Consider the following 16,756-nt stretch of genomic DNA (forward strand, 5'->3'; position numbering starts at 1 on the left):
ATTGTAAAAACTTTCACTTCAACGCAACTTATATTGCAGTATAAATGTCACATTTTTTAATCATTGTACATTTAACAGTTCCGTAGTGTACTAAAGAATATTTCAAAATATTATTTCACTTTTTCACAAGAGTAAAAATTGACAGAATCAGCATAGTGCATCATTCCATGGACAACTTTTATATCCAATATAATAGCCAGTTTTGCGGTAGTTTTTAAAATTAACGTAACTTCAATAATTAGTCAGGGCATCATGGAAAATTATGTAAACTTAATTTTGCATAGACTTTGAATTACCAATGCACTCAACGCTTTCATATGTTGGCTGAATACAGTGTTTTTCATATTTATTTCACTCAGTCGAAACAGGATTTCTTTAAAAGGTACATTGCCAACACGTGGACTCATTTGCATCAAAGTTCAATGTGAAGAAAATGCATTTTTATCAAGTGATAATAAAATTTTGTTTTCAGACTACTTATCTATTCCGAGCTCCATTCAAAAATTTTTAGTACCTGCTTGCGAAATTCATTTTTCGTGGATAATTCTGTGTTTTGATAAGCAGTTTCAACTAGTGTTCTAACAGGATAAACAAATATTTTTTTAAAAAATTATATTTTAGTACCCAAAAACCACGGCTATTTCAGAAAATTTGAGTCGCTGTGGAGTTCGTAATAGCCAAAGAAAAATGAAATCCATTAGAAACTAAAATATTTAAACAATGCTGGATGATACAGTTTAATTTCTAAGGGGTAACGAATACAATCCAACACACATAATGAATTGATGCGATAACTATTAAACACACCAGTACGGCTAGTATATTGCATAGACATAAATGTATGATGAAAATATAAAACAATTCAAACATAAATTAACTGTACATTTTAAGTTATCTTGACATAATTATACATGGCTTATCTTGCACATACTTACGACATTTTAAAAATTGCATCTGCCATGTCAAAAATTTTAAACCAGTTTTACTATAGCATAAAAACTGCTGAAAATTACCAGGATCATTTCAGGATTGCAAAAACTGTCATTTCACAGTAACTTTTTATACACTAAACATGTCACATTTAATATTTTTACTGTAAACACTTTCTTTTTGCGTACGAAAAGGATACTTTAAAGCACAAACTCATTATTCTGCATAAATTTGATGTATACCAAATAACCATAGTGCATCATTACAAGGACAACTTATATATCACAAACATAATGCAGACAGCCACTTTCATGGTAATTTTAACATTTACAAAACTTTCTTAATCCTATTTTTTTCCCTCAGAATAAATGCAAAATGTCCTCTTTTTTTTAAAAGATTGATAACTCTCTAAAAACTTTTAGTGATAAGCTTGATGTGATCACATTCAAATACCGTTTTTTAACCACGAAAATATAGATTTCAAGTGAAAGTGCGCAAACCACTTCAGTTTGCCATTTGTTCCACCATTTTTTGTAGGTTAGATAAAACTAAAGGTCGTTGCAGCAGAACTCCAACTTACGAAGAAATGGAGAAGCTTAACAGCAATAGGTCGACTGGACACAACAACATCAAGGCTAAACTCAAAAGCTAATGAAAGGACTCTGAACAAGGCATTCCGAGATTTGATTTGCTGTATTTGGACACTTGAACAAAAGACCACTGAGTGGGAAGAAGGATCTGATTGCCCTATTTACAAGAAGAGCGACAAGTTACAATGTGGTAATTACAGGGGATTTTTATTACTTAAACACTGCTCACAAGTTATTCTCCATTATCTTTAATGAACCGTTTAGAAGACTGAGAAAAACCAAAGAGCATAATATTAATAACTACCACCTTTTTATTGACTTTAAATCGAACTATGACTGCCAACCACGAAAAATTTTTGGAAGCTTTTTTCGAATTTAACATCCCTAAGAAGCTTGTCAATTTCGCAAGAATGACTCTGAAAAGAGTTTCCTTTAAAATTAGAATTTTTTTTAATCACCCAGAACTTTTTTTTCAGTAAAAATCTTTCGACGGGGGTGTTCCCTTTCTCGTTGACTGTCTAACATAGCTTCGAGACTCTTGGTTAAACACAATTGTTGTTATTGTTATTATTTTGCAAATGTTTGAGCTGCTAATGTTTGAAAGAAAAAGTTTGACGTTTTTTGGACCTATTCAAGAAGCAATAGTTGGAGAGTTTTTTACAACCATGAAGTTTACAAAGAAAAAAGCCTCAATTATTAGGTGGCAAGGCCATCTGTATAGATACTGCGATATTTTCTCTACAAAACAGAGCGACTTTGTCGTATATTGAAGGAATTACACGTAGAAAACCACTTACACGATGGTTGGACGATTTTAAAAAGGAACTGAAGCAAATTGGAGTCAACCAATGGAGGGCTGTATTGACAAATAGGGTCAACTGGAGGTGGATCAGCGAGTCAGTATTTGCATGCAAAAGGCTGTTCTTCTGAAGAAGCATTGCATTAGAAGTGAAAGAAAATAAACCCAAAACGCAATTAAAAAGGTTTTTGCATTACGGTGTGCTACTAAGTTTTTTTTACCTACACATGGTATTTCGTAAGCTTAAAGAATTAATCCAACAAATTTATCGCATTTGGTTACATTACTTAATTTGTACGACTGACACAGGAGACAATTTCTACGCAATACAGAAACTTTTAAATAATATTAAGGAGGGTGGAGGGAGGGAGAAAAAGCACTTAAATTATCATTTTTGTCTAAATTTTCTTTAAGAGTAAAGTAGTTCAGATTTTGTGTGGTTACTGACTCAGTCCTGAAAAAAAATGTGAAACTGAGAAAATTGGCCAGATTTTCTCAGTTCCACAACCATGGTTATCTAAGAGGAGCGGCCAACACCTTTCAGATAAACATAGAATTTTCCTTTGGACTACTCACGAAAACACATCTGTAACGTTCGCTTTAAATCCTACACAACGGGCATACTGTCTGAAACTTCTAAGGAAGAGGGCTTTCTATCGGAACCAGAAAATTGCTATTAATGGCGTTTTATCATTATCATAATTACCCAATTTTGAGTTCCTTTAATGCATACAGCATTTATCCAGGAAATTTATATTTTAAAAGTTTCTGTATTCACGAAATAACTTTGAAATTGCGCTTCTAGGTTTTATTATTTTTAAAACCGAAGGCGGAATGTGTTAGCTGAATGCAGTGGAAACTACTAAACTGAAAACAAAAGACAGTTCGAGATTAACACAAAATTTGTTTCTATAATTAGGATGTTTAAGTTATTAAACGCAATCCAAACAAAATTAAATAAGCTAGTTGTATGAATTGTTAGCGTTTCTGATAAAGCTTGCTTGAGTTACGCAAAACTTTGCACCACATCAAGAGGAAAAAACGATAAGCGGGAAAAACTTTCTCCCCTCATTGAGATATAAACCTAAATTTGCAGCTAGGTAACAGCTTGTATTTGATGCAACATGTCAATCATTTAATGACATTTTCCGTACATCGTTAAAGGTACATACTTTTGCAGAATATATACTATTTGTGAAAAATGAATTAATTCATGGGAATAGTTCTGGAATTGCATTTCGAGTAAAATGGATTCAAAAACCGAGTCATTTTATGAACAACAACACGAATAAATACATTTGAAGGTGGATTTCAAAGGTTCACACCGTGAACAAATCAGATTTCTTTTCAAATAAATTAAATCAGATCGACTTCGAGAAATACGTGCGTAAATAGTTTTTAGATCTAAAATATTTGGATTACACTTTGGAGCTTTAAAATAAAAAAAACTCTTTGTAACTTTGTTGAAACAAAATTTGACAGTGATACAAAATTATTTTTTACAATGACAATTCGAGTAAAAAGTCGGAATTTGCTTTAAACGTTTACGAGTATCCTGGACCAGAAATGCTTTGTGATAAATTTTCAGTCTTAAATGAACTAAAAACATTTCAACTGACGAAAATTTCGAAAGAATACAAAATTAAAAATTGTCAATTTCTTTTTCAAATATTATCTCGAACGTGACCACATTAAGCAAACATAACTGTAATGCTTTATTCTACTAAGTTTTTGTGCCAAAGTTTAAGATTTAACTGACAAAATGTTCAATGAAGGTACTCCAAATAATTTTTCACATTAAAGCTGTTTTTCCGGTCACCAAAATATATTACATAGTATTCAGAGCAAAAGATGAGACGATAGTTCAAAATCTAAAATCCAATTTTTTTTTCTTTTCAAAATATTTTAAACCTAAACATATTTCTAAACATTAAAACTTGCATTATTATACACAGAAAAAAAGTTTCAAAAATGCATTTTTTTAAATTTCTACTCAAACTAAAAATGAGTTTATTTCACAATACGTATAACCTAAATATTTGCATATGACAACTTAGAATGACAAGTAGGACAAACAAATGACATTTCGTAGATAAATTCATAAGACAATCCAAGAACATAAGGAATACCTAGAAACATAACGAATTGCTGTTTCTACATATCTAACACATAAACAAGTTTCAAAAGCGACCATAAATGTCATGTTTAGAGCTTAAGTGGGATAGAACATGGAGTAGATTTGTGTACATAAATTACGAGTTAATGATATACTTCATAAGGGAATCTTTTAGAAAAACAGTACCTAAAAACAAAAAACAAATGCTTTTTCTACATACGTAACACATTAGTAAACCATGCAAGCCTATGTGAGGTTTAGATTAGGAAACTTCAAAAAGTGATTCAAGATACAGTAAAACATTGTCCCTAGTTAACAAGAAAGGGAAATATGTTAAAAAGCAAATCAACCAGTACTGTCGTGAAACGACAATTATACATAATTTATACAGCAATTTACTAAATCTCATATTTTGTGACTCAAAAGGAATCGAAAATATTTTTACATGATTTTAATGTTTTCATCAGAAAATTACCATTTAGAAAAATAGTTAATGTCAATTTTAATATATTGTTAAATATTGTCAAAAAAAAAAAAAAGAGTGTCAACTTCACTTTAGAATTTAACTTTTGAGCCCTGTCTAAAATATAGTTTTCAATTTTTACAAAAGAAAAAAAATGCCATAAATATTTTTCACAAAAATTCAAATTTTTAGATTATATCGTCCAATTTTGTAGTTTTTATTTTCTTAACATTCTAGGCAAATTTATAACGATGTGTGTGCGTGAAAAAGATACTGTATCGTAACTTATTAAATGACGTTACTGATTTCATGTCTTCAATCTGAATTATTAAATTTAGCTAAAGTAAAGTAACTGCAAAAATCACGCAGAAACTGACTGCAACTGATGCTTATAGATTTTGACTTATGAAAAGCATTTTAAGACTAGTTTCCACTTTTAAAATTTCAATTTTGTTTTATTTTTTTATTAAGATTCTGAATAAAAAACTCGGACCTAAACTCATGTGATGAAAATATTAGTCTTCATAACTAGTCATTTTTATGCATAGAGCTGTTTTATATCACTGAAAAATTTAACTTTGTCAATGCAAAATTAAAAATTATGCTCCTTAGTCCAAGGTCTGCTCCAAATACTATCGTTTAGAGGAAACAATTTTAAAATGTATATGAGGCCTCTTCGTGTTGCACCTCGAGTTACGCAAAAGCTGCTACCGCTCCACTTGGTTTCCTAACTTATTTTTGATGACGGTGCCAAACACTAATACAAACTGCCATTTTATGGGCATCCAACGATTGAGAATCCTCCAGTTGAATACCGGTGGAATTTCTCATGAAAACCAGACAACAACTGTCGATCAAACTCACTAGCGTTAGATTCTATGAGTCAGGCTACAGACCTTTTAGAATAGCAAAAACAGTTCCCAAAGCATTTAAGAGGTAGGGCTTTGGGTTCCCGACGACTGCGAAATCGTGGACAATGAAAAAGCCGAGACAACCTTCAAAGAAAGATATTTGGTAGACCAACTCATGGATTGTCCACATGCCATCCATCCAACTAAATTATTCGTTAACCTGCCTCTCATAAAAATTCTCAAACAAGATATGATGGAATGTTCTGATTGAAAACGATTCCCATTTATCCAAGAAAGAAGACAGTGACGCATTAGGTGTCTCACTGGAAATGACTGTTTAAGAGAAAATTTCTGTAAAATAAGAGTGATGGCATTTAAAGATCGTTTCATATGCGATTCCAAACAACCTGTGACTTTTGAACAAGTGGAAAGTAGTTTTGTATTATCTCAATATAAGGACATTGTCAAAAAATGTTGCAGAACGTGTGAATTGTAATGGCTTCAGTGCCAATTTTTGGCATTTGTAAAATAAAAACTACCTTTAACCTAGCAGTTAAAAGTTATGTATTAAAAATTAATAAAGTACAAAAATCTTTACTTCGATCATCCGAGATAAAGCTAAATTTAGGAAATTTTTGGATCATTTAAAAAAAAATTGTGGGAACAAAATGAATAACAAAGATATTGACAGCTGTAAAACATAAAAAGCCAAAGTAAAAAATCAGAATCAAGTAAAATAAATCTTACTGCCAGTTCCATCATGTATGTTTATGAGGGAAACACGTGATACAGCTTCTTCCAATATAGTATACATTACTGCAACTAGCACAGGTGTGTTTCAAAGAATCCAGGGCATTCCCTTTTTTGGTTGACTTGAACTAAAGCTCAATATACCAGGAGCTTTGCACAAAGCATTGGATGGCCAAAGTAAATTATGTTTTTCTTCAGCAGCAAGAACAGAAAACACAAGAAAATTCAAAGACTCAATAAAGACAACTGAAATTGGGTCGAATCTAACCTGGTACCGTAAAGGCTACGCAGATCCTAATCACAGTATTACGACGCTGTCTAGCTATGTTTACTCTAACTAGAGAATTCCATTTTTGAGTATAAAATAAATAGAAATTCATTTTTTGAGGCGATATTATTTTATCCAGACTTACGAGACTTGCCTTTCAAACAGTTATGTAATTTAGTGACTCTACAGCAACAATTACCAAAGGGATTATGCAAAAGTGCATCGGAACACTTCAGTGTTTTTTCCTTTTATATTGTGAAGAAAGTTAACTTGATGGACAATTTTGAATTCAAACCAACGAATACTTTTAATCTGCAGCCAAAACTTATCAAGTATTCAATACTTGCACTTATACACATTTTCAATACCAGCACTTTTATTTTCCGTTTTTTTTTTTTTTTTTTTTTAAGAAATAGGTTAATTATAAAGTTAGTTGATCCGTTTCAAGGATTATTATTAACCAAAGTATAGCAGAAACATCTTAAATTATACTGCCAATGAGCAGCTGCATGTTTCGATATGTTATATTTTTTCGTAATATATCACGAACGTGCTGATTTCCACCCTTGAATTTAATTCTTCTCAGAAATTTCGTTTTAATTTTTTTTATTTGCAAAAGAATATGACATCGTAATTGTATTTTCTCTTCCAAAAGCAGATTGGTTTAAAAGCCTTTAATACTAGGGGATATATTACCGTAACCTCTGGCGTAAGATTAACGATAAATATTTTTGCAAAAATGATTTGTGCACTGGGACATTCCATTTCAAAGTAAAACCATGAAATGTATTAAAATAACTGAATCAATGAGTTAAATGCTCCTTGTTCAAGCAAAAGCTTACTTCTTTTACAAAATTTACTCAAATTAAAAAGTCTAAATACACATATTTAACAAAAAAAAAACTGTCACGAGAAGTGGTCAAATGCTTTTACACACACTAATTCATTTCTCAACATGAATAAATGTTCGTTGTCCGTGTGTTCGTGATGAACTTGGAAAACTACCGGATCAAATTCGCTAAAATATTCAGATTGCGTTGGTTAGCTCTGTTGAGGTTGAGACCTTTTCGGAAAAAAAAAATTATTTCAATTTAATTTTTTCACATATGTTCGCTAATATGAAGGTGATAAATTGCTCTCACAACAAGAATATTTTACTAGGGGGTCCAACCTCCTGCTTGCTAACCCCCAGCAGATATCAACAGTTTGGAGGCAAAGATGTGAGACATACCGAGAAGTGCACAGAATTTTAATCCTATACTATTTCAATTGCATAGAAATCACACAAAAGAACCAACATTTCCGCAAAAGATCGATTTTGTCCCAGTTCTCAAAACTCCTTTCGACGGAAGTTAAAAGCGTTTTCAGCAGATAGAGAATATAAGAGTATGATACTATTAAATGCACAATATATGTCAGATCTAGACCAAGTTTGCCCCGTAGGTACTTTTGCACCCGGAAAGGTTCATAGTGGGGTTTTCCAAACACTAAAAACGTTCTGAACCATTCGAATTTTAATTTTAAGACCTAAAAATTGTATAACATCTCTTGCTACTCGAAATAGTTATCGTATGGTTTCTATTTTAGTCTTATTGAGAAGCACTCAAAAACACTGATTTTTTTTTTTCCTACAGTTTGGAAGTACTAACGCCCTAAATTAAAAAGGCTGTTTTTTTTTTTTTTTTGTTTATCTGTAAATTGAATATTTATCGTTTGCTCCAGTAAAGGTAATTGCAGGAAGTTTCTGCCTAGGAGTAAATAAACATGTTTTTTTCAGATTTTTTCTGCAACGAGGGGTTTAAAACTTCCCCTTTTGCTTATTTGGTGACTATTTTTTGTACTGCTGGCAGTTCTTTTCAATGGATTCGATTTTTATTAATGGAAAGAAAACCACTGCACAACAGCAAGGTATGGTCCGTAACATAATTCCCGATGCGTCAGTTTAACAGTTTAAGGGGTTAACTCCAAATATGACTGGCGCCCAGTGCAGGACCTTCCCCTGCGTAATGTATCACGTCCACGTACCACTGTCAGTCTCAAAAACAATGGAGTACATTCTCGAGGCACAACCTACGAATACACGCGAGGAGTCAGTTGATAACATTAATGGTGGTTGTTACACTCGACTTGAAGCTATTTAGGAATTTTAGGTTTCCCACTACTGAAATATGCAGATGTGGATTTTAAGGGACTGACGTAGTTACTGAAATAGGGACTCAAATTATTAAACTGGATGAAATGAAACTTTTTGAAGCTTTTTCAATTGATGAGTTAAATGCAATTTTCACTCTGATATGGATTTAAAACTACTCTTGAACTCGAGCCAACACTATTAGGGACTTTTGGGATTTCTAATTCTAGTGACTATTTAAAGAGTGTTTCGCTATTTAGGAACTGTTGCCTTTATTTTAATAATCCTTTCTGTTTTATGATTTATTCAGGAGAAAAAGGCATGCATCATGGCTCACGTACTCTCAGGTCTTCTCGTCAGGTATCCATGCAGCAATTGAGTTAGCTCACGCAATATTCAAAATAATCGATCGGAAATTAGGATTTTTAAGGGCGTGTTATCTTTAGTCACGAAGTTTTATTATTCAAATAGGATTAGTAATCTACTTTTAATTTATAGATTTTTTAAGGACTTGTTATTCTGATCAGAAATTTTACACCTTTGTTCCGTTTCATTCAAGCATTATTACTGATTGTGTGTCGATTGACACTGCTTTAATTTTCGAGGAAGACCAAATAATTTAGAAAACAAAGCTTTTTCAAAAGTTTGCTGCATTCCTGCAGTAGGGGTTGTTAGTTATGAAAAAAAATGATACATTAATTGTTATGTATTATACAACTACCACGAGAATGCGGCAAAACACATTAAATCACTAATGCCATACCAACTGTTTTCTCTATTCGAAATGCTGAAGTTCGAAATGCTGAAGAAAACACGACAATGTCTACAAGCTAAATACAAGTAAATGAGCATGCTCGAATTAACTAACAGCTACATCATAAAATCTAGAAACTAAGAAATTTTGCCGTGGATTTTTCAGCACGTTGAATTAGACAATGCTTTTCTTTTTTTTTTATTCAGAACTAACTCTGTCTCTAGTCGTTACATGGTCTACTTCGAAAATAGGAGTTGCACATGTTTAGAATTTAGGCTCAAAATGCAGAAAATATAGCTCAAGATTTCACATCAGAATAATGACAACAATTCCAAAACATTACTGCCAAAATTTGGACATGAGTCACCAACAAATCCTATTTGAATATGAAAACTCCGCTAATAAAACTGGTACTTCCCTAAAACTCTGAATTCCAATCAGATTATGTCTGGCGTTTCGTGAGATACGTACTTTTATTGTTGCATCGATCTCGGGTAAGAAAAACAACTGAGGATAAATGAACCATAAGGCAAGTCGTTTTCTCCTAATAAAATGTGTTTTTTGGAAGGTGCATTAGATATGCTAGATACATTGAATAAAATGTTAATTTTAATCAAAGCAACAGTTCCAGAATCGTGTCAACATACTCTCTAAATCCTCACTGAAATTAGGACAATTTATATCCGAAAATCCCCAGTAGAATCTTGACATTAGTCCCCGAAAACTCCTTGATAATAGTCCTTAAAACTCTCACCAAAAACTGAGCAAAATGGGAAAAATTTAAATACTCGCAATAGAAGATGCGTGAAAGAAGAATTTTATTTCTTAACATTGAAGAAAAAAATGGCAGATATTTTTTTAGCTATTTCTTCTCTACGATTTCTTTATGCTAGTTTGTAATAAACAGGCTATAAATATCAAATTTAATACGCTAAGGGATTTTTTTTTGCGAACTTTCTAATGAGACAAAAATATATTTTGATACGATAACTATTTCGAGTATCAAAATCATTTAGTAACGTTTTTCAGTCTAAAAATTAAAGTTACATTGCTTCAGTAGTTTTAGGAATTACAGAAAAAAAAACATTTTGAAACTTTCCGGATTCAAAAGTACCTTCGATTCAAATTCGGTCAAGATGCAAAGTAAACTAGATTTTAGCAGGGACCATGCAAGCAAACACATTTTCTCTTTGGTAAAATCAGTGATTAACATCCGTCGTAATTAGTTTCGAGAGTTAGAACAATTCCACCTCTTGCCAAATTTTCTGTTATTTTAATAATTATATAATATTATATTATGGATGTGAAAAATTACTTGCACAATGGGGAATATACGTGAACATTTTCTCAAGTTGGGAAAAAACACTATTTAGTAAATTTTTATTTTTTTTTTAATAAAATTTCCACAAATCTTCCATCCGGTAGTTTCGGAGTTCACCCCGACACAACCTCATTTTAAGTTTTTTTTTTTTTTTTTATTTTTTTAAACAAAGATCAGAGCCAAAGAAAGGCGATTTTAACTCAACCGCAATCATTCTACCCCGTTTTTTGCCTCAGCAAATAAGTTTTGCTGCAGCTTTTTTTTTTCTAAAGAAATGAAGTTTTAAACATGCAGAAATTCAAATATAAATATATCTAAGAATTCTAAGCATTATGTTGTTAAATAAATGTATTCTCATATTTAAAACACCAAACAAAGGATCATAAATATAGATTTGTTTTATTTGTGGGGCTCTTACACGACATTTTCAGGAACCAAATTTTGAAAGGAAGTAATCTTTAAGAACGCTTTTTAAAACATACATTTGGGCACTAGAAAAAAGAAATGCTTAAAAACGCTAGGAAAATAATATTTACAGCAATTTAATTTAAAGCATAATGATTTAAAACGCCATTTTTATATTATTAACGATTGAATACACATAGTTTCCTTTCAAAAAAAGTATCTCTTAAATAAGGAACTCTTGAAACCATTTTGAAATAAAGAATGCCTGCAACTTTCAAAGTAGTCTCCACAGAACTGAATACATGTCACTATCAATATTTCTCAAGCTCTCTACCTCTCAGAAGTTAGTGCGCTGGTATATAAGCAAACAACGAAACTTGCGTAAAGTTCAGAAAAACTTTTGTATGAAACTTTCTCTATAAATCTAATAAAAAACAACACTATCTTGAAAGCAATAAAAGTAGATCAAGCTGTGCTTGATAACAGTTAAAAGTTACCTGAAGAAAACGTGTAGTAAAATAAAAGTCTTACGCGAGGAATTAGAAATCTGTTACATTTTAGTAAATGTTTGATTTTAAGAACTTTAAGTTAAAGCTGCACTTGACCGAGAAACAACGAGATAATTTCATCGACGTATTTCGTTTTCTGAAAAAGCACGCAGCCCTACATCAATATTTTTAAATTTGTTCTCGCTGAGCTTTGAATCAATTACTAGATTACCTCAGATAGTTAGTTCCAATCAAATTACTTCATCGATAGTACACAGACATTAGTATTTAGTGTGATTGTATTAATTTTCTTTTTCTAAATTTGAAGGATTTTTATTTTGTTACTCCATTTCAAGGAATTTATATTGAAAAGGTTGCAATAATTGATCTGTGATCAATTATGTAGCAAGTCTAGCAACGTTCTCGATCAAGCAACAACAGTCAACTTTAAAACAGTTAGTTGAGTGAACTGTATAGTATGCGGACAAGTGAATAAGAAAGAAAACACTGCAGCCAAAAAAAAACTGAAAAGAAACTATAGTTTTGACTCGGAAAATCTACAAGTGCTATACAGTAATTCAAAATATAATTTCAAATCAAAACTCATCACTAGCAAAAAATAAAAGCAGAAAACATTTATTTCAGTAAGTTGTAAAGTCAGTTCCGGTAGCAAAAGAAACCGATCATTTATGTGTAATCGTTTATTTTAAGCTAAGGAATTTTAGTTGCTTTAGATTTTACCATACAATTACTTGCTGACCAATTAGCTCGGAAAACATATCAAAGCGGTTAAAGCAGCCTTCACATCATGTCCCACACATTTCAAAGGAAATGGGGGAAAGATTAAATGGATAGCTTATTATATATTATACCCTCTTGAAGGGTGACTCAGAAAACAGTTCTCATTTACAAAATAGCATAACAGACAAACTGATACAACAAAATGAAACGAGTAGAACGTTGGACAGAGAACTGCTGTAGTTGGCTGTTTATGTTATAAAATTAGCTTCTTATTTTTTATTTTAGGAAAAATGTTCGCAGAACTGTGTACAACAAACTGTAAAACGCAATAAATACGCTGCTAGTGTTTAAAAACTATTTTGGAATGTCTATTTGAAAATAATTAAAATCCTATTTATCTTTTAAATTAACTTATCAGGTATTCATTTCCCATACATGCTGAATTGTTTAGTATCTAAGAGTTTTAGAAATATTCAGTGAAATGACAAAAATTATGACATACTTTTGGTTTCAGACTAATTTTGAGCATTATTCCATGCTTCCTTATTTATAGCTAACCTATTATGGATATATTCTTCACCCAAACGAACATTTAGGATTACAAAACTTTAACTCATTGAAAAATTCAACCGTAACTATGTGTAACGCAAGTAATGGATATATTTAGATTAATAGTATAGAGCTGATTAATTTGAGGTTCAGCGTTGAGTTTAATCATTTTCATTCATTTAATATTTTATGGACAAAAATGGAGATTTTGTATTTTTTATAAATCATTTGATCCGCAGCATGTTTTTTTTTTCTGCGCATTTTTTCACGTGGCTCAGTTATGCTGGATGTCAGGCTAATTTTGACACAGTTTAAGATATAAATATAAATTAAACCGACATTTAATTACTGCATAATTCTGTAGGAGTTTGCTTTATGCCAATAGATGAAACGAACTATACTATTTTTTCAATTAATTTGCACAGTAAGGTAAATATTGTTAAGAAAATGTTTTCGGAGCAAACCGGAATAAATATCAGCTTTATACCAGAATCAGGTAATAATATTTAATTCTCGTTCAGTTTCAAGTAAAAAGTTAAAACAATCTGCTTAAAAGGTAAATTGTTTAGTGTTGCTTATATGAGTGAAATAAGTTTTGATTTTTAACAAAATAGCTTAACTGATTAGACTTTTGAAATGAACTAAGAACTAAGTTTTTAATGCCAAGAAAAACAATCTAACTCATTTTTATTCCTTAATATTTATATTGAAAGTAAAACCTGAACAAAGAACAAGCACAAGTTGTAATGCTTGAAAATGCTTCCTTTTGAGTCAGCACACATAGACTGCTAGATCTACAAGGTGGCATTCCAGTGGGCAGTCTTTATAAATTTAAATTGAAAGAGGAAAATATACTATATAAGTATTATTCATTTATGCAATTAAAAGTTTTGTAGTGCCTGTCAAAATTCTTAAAAAATTACAAAAATTTTATTATTAATATATCATTGCCATCACCTGTGATAAACATTGCTGCACTGCGGTTAGAAAGCGTCCTCCTTCCAGTGCAAGCAATCTCCAGTCAACGAACGCCCCGGGTGCAGGCGCTCTCCAGTCAGCGAACGCCCCGGGTGCAGGCGCTCTCCAGTCAGCGAACGCCCCGGGTGCAGGCGCTCTCCAGTCAGCGAACGCCCCAGGTGCAGGCGCTCTCCAGTCAGCGAACGCCCCAGGTGCAGGCGCTCTCCAGTCAGCGAACGCCCCAGGTGCAGGCGCTCTCCAGTCAGCGAACGCCCCAGGTGCAGGCGCTCTCCAGTCAGCGAACGCCCCAGGTGCAGGCGCTCTCCAGTCAGCGAACGCCCCAGGTGCAGGCGCTCTCCAGTCAGCGAACGCCCCAGGTGCAGGCGCTCTCCAGTCAGCGAACGCCCCAGGCGCAGGCGCTCTCCAGTCAGCGAACGCCCCAGGCGCAGGCGCTCTCCAGTCAACGAACGCCCCGGCGCAGGCGCTCTCCAGTCAACGAACGCCCCGGCGCAGGCGCTCTCCAGTCAACGAACGCCCCGGCGCAGGCGCTCTCCAGTCAACGAACGCCCCGGCGCAGGCGCTCTCCAGTCAACGAACGCCCCGGCGCAGGCGCTCTCCAGTCAACGAACGCCCCGGCGCAGGCGCTCTCCAGTCAACGAACGCCCCGGCGCAGGCGCTCTCCAGTCAACGAACGCCCCGGCGCAGGCGCTCTCCAGTCAACGAACGCCCCGGCGCAGGCGCTCTCCAGTCAACGAACGCCCCGGCGCAGGCGCTCTCCAGTCAACGAACGCCCCGGCGCAGGCGCTCTCCAGTCAACGAACGCCCCGGCGCAGGCGCTCTCCAGTCAACGAACGCCCCGGCGCAGGCGCTCTCCAGTCAACGAACGCCCCGGCGCAGGCGCTCTCCAGTCAACGAACGCCCCGGCGCAGGCGCTCTCCAGTCAACGAACGCCCCGGCGCAGGCGCTCTCCAGTCAACGAACGCCCCGGCGCAGGCGCTCTCCAGTCAACGAACGCCCCGGCGCAGGCGCTCTCCAGTCAACGAACGCCCCGGCGCAGGCGCTCTCCAGTCAACGAACGCCCCGGCGCAGGCGATCTCCAGTCAACGAACGCCCCGGCGCAGGCGATCTCCAGTCAACGAACGCCCCGGCGCAGGCGATCTCCAGTCAACGAACGCCCCGGCGCAGGCGCTCTCCAGTCAACGAACGCCCCGGCGCAGGCGCTCTCCAGTCAACGAACGCCCCGGCGCAGGCGCTCCCCAGTCAACGAACGCCCCGGCGCAGGCGCTCCCCAGTCAACGAACGCCCCGGCGCAGGCGCTCTCCAGTCAACGAACGCACCAGTTGCAGGCGCTCTCCAGTCAACGCCCCAGTTGCAGGCGCTCTCCAGTCAACGCCCCAGTTGCAGGCGCTCTCCAGTCAACGCCCCAGTTGCAGGCGCTCTCCAGTCAACGCCCCAGTTGCAGGCGCTCTCCAGTCAACGCCCCAGTTGCAGGCGCTCTCCAGTCAACGCCCCAGTTGCAGGCGCTCTCCAGTCAACGCCCCAGTTGCAGGCGCTCTCCAGTCAACGCCCCAGTTGCAGGCGCTCTCCAGTCAACGCCCCAGGTGCAGGCGCTCTCCAGTCAACGCCCCAGGTGCAGGCGCTCTCCAGTCAACGCCCCAGGTGCAGGCGCTCTCCAGTCAACGCCCCAGGTGCAGGCGCTCTCCAGTCAACGCCCCAGGTGCAGGCGCTCTCCAGTCAACGCCCCAGGTGCAGGCGCTCTCCAGTCAACGCCCCAGGTGCAGGCGCTCTCCAGTCAACGCCCCAGGTGCAGGCGCTCTCCAGTCAACGCCCCAGGTGCAGGCGCTCTCCAGTCAACGCCCCAGGTGCAGGCGCTCTCCAGTCAACGCCCCAGGTGCAGGCGCTCTCCAGTCAACGCCCCAGGTGCAGGCGCTCTCCAGTCAACGCCCCAGGTGCAGGCGCTCTCCAGTCAACGCCCCAGGTGCAGGCGCTCTCCAGTCAACGCCCCAGGTGCAGGCGCTCTCCAGTCAACGCCCCAGGTGCAGGCGCTCTCCAGTCAACGCCCCAGGTGCAGGCGCTCTCCAGTCAACGCCCCAGGTGCAGGCGCTCTCCAGTCAACGCCCCAGGTGCAGGCGCTCTCCAGTCAACGCCCCAGGTGCAGGCGCTCTCCAGTCAACGCCCCAGGTGCAGGCGCTCTCCAGTCAACGCCCCAGGTGCAGGCGCTCTCCAGTCAACTCCCCAGGTGCAGGCGCTCTCCAGTCAACGCCCCAGGTGCAGGCGCTCTCCAGTCAACGCCCCAGGTGCAGGCGCTCTCCAGTCAACGCCCCAGGTGCAGGCGCTCTCCAGTCAACGCCCCAGGTGCAGGCGCTCTCCAGTCAACGCCCCAGGTGCAGGCGCTCTCCAGTCAACGCCCCAGGTGCAGGCGCTCTCCAGTCAACGCCCCAGGTGCAGGCGCTCTCCAGTCAACGCCCCAGGTGCAGGCGCTCTCCAGTCAACGCCCCAGGTGCAGGCGCTCTCCAGTCAACGCCCCAGGTGCAGGCGATCTCCAGTCAACGAACGCCCCAGGCGATCTCCAGTCAACGAACGCCCCAGGCGATCTCCAGTCAACGAACGCCCCAGGCGATCTCCAGTCAACGAACGCCCCAG

The 16,756-nt window shown here is 37.3% G+C and overlaps 1 protein-coding gene across 1 annotated transcript in view; it reads left to right on the plus strand.

Annotated features, from left to right (window-relative positions):
• LOC129233153 (mucin-19-like) overlaps window positions 1–16,756 on the plus strand; it is an 88,488-nt gene that overhangs the window by 61,432 nt on the left and 10,300 nt on the right. Inside the window, exon 3 of the mRNA XM_054867222.1 lies at window positions 14,178–16,613. Within this exon, the coding sequence (XP_054723197.1) occupies window positions 14,178–16,613 (2,436 nt within the window). The remainder of the gene's footprint in view (window positions 1–14,177; window positions 16,614–16,756) is intronic.

Source organism: Uloborus diversus, unplaced genomic scaffold (genome assembly GCF_026930045.1).
Source record: "Uloborus diversus isolate 005 unplaced genomic scaffold, Udiv.v.3.1 scaffold_214, whole genome shotgun sequence".
In the NCBI taxonomy this organism is placed as follows: domain Eukaryota; kingdom Metazoa; phylum Arthropoda; class Arachnida; order Araneae; family Uloboridae; genus Uloborus; species Uloborus diversus.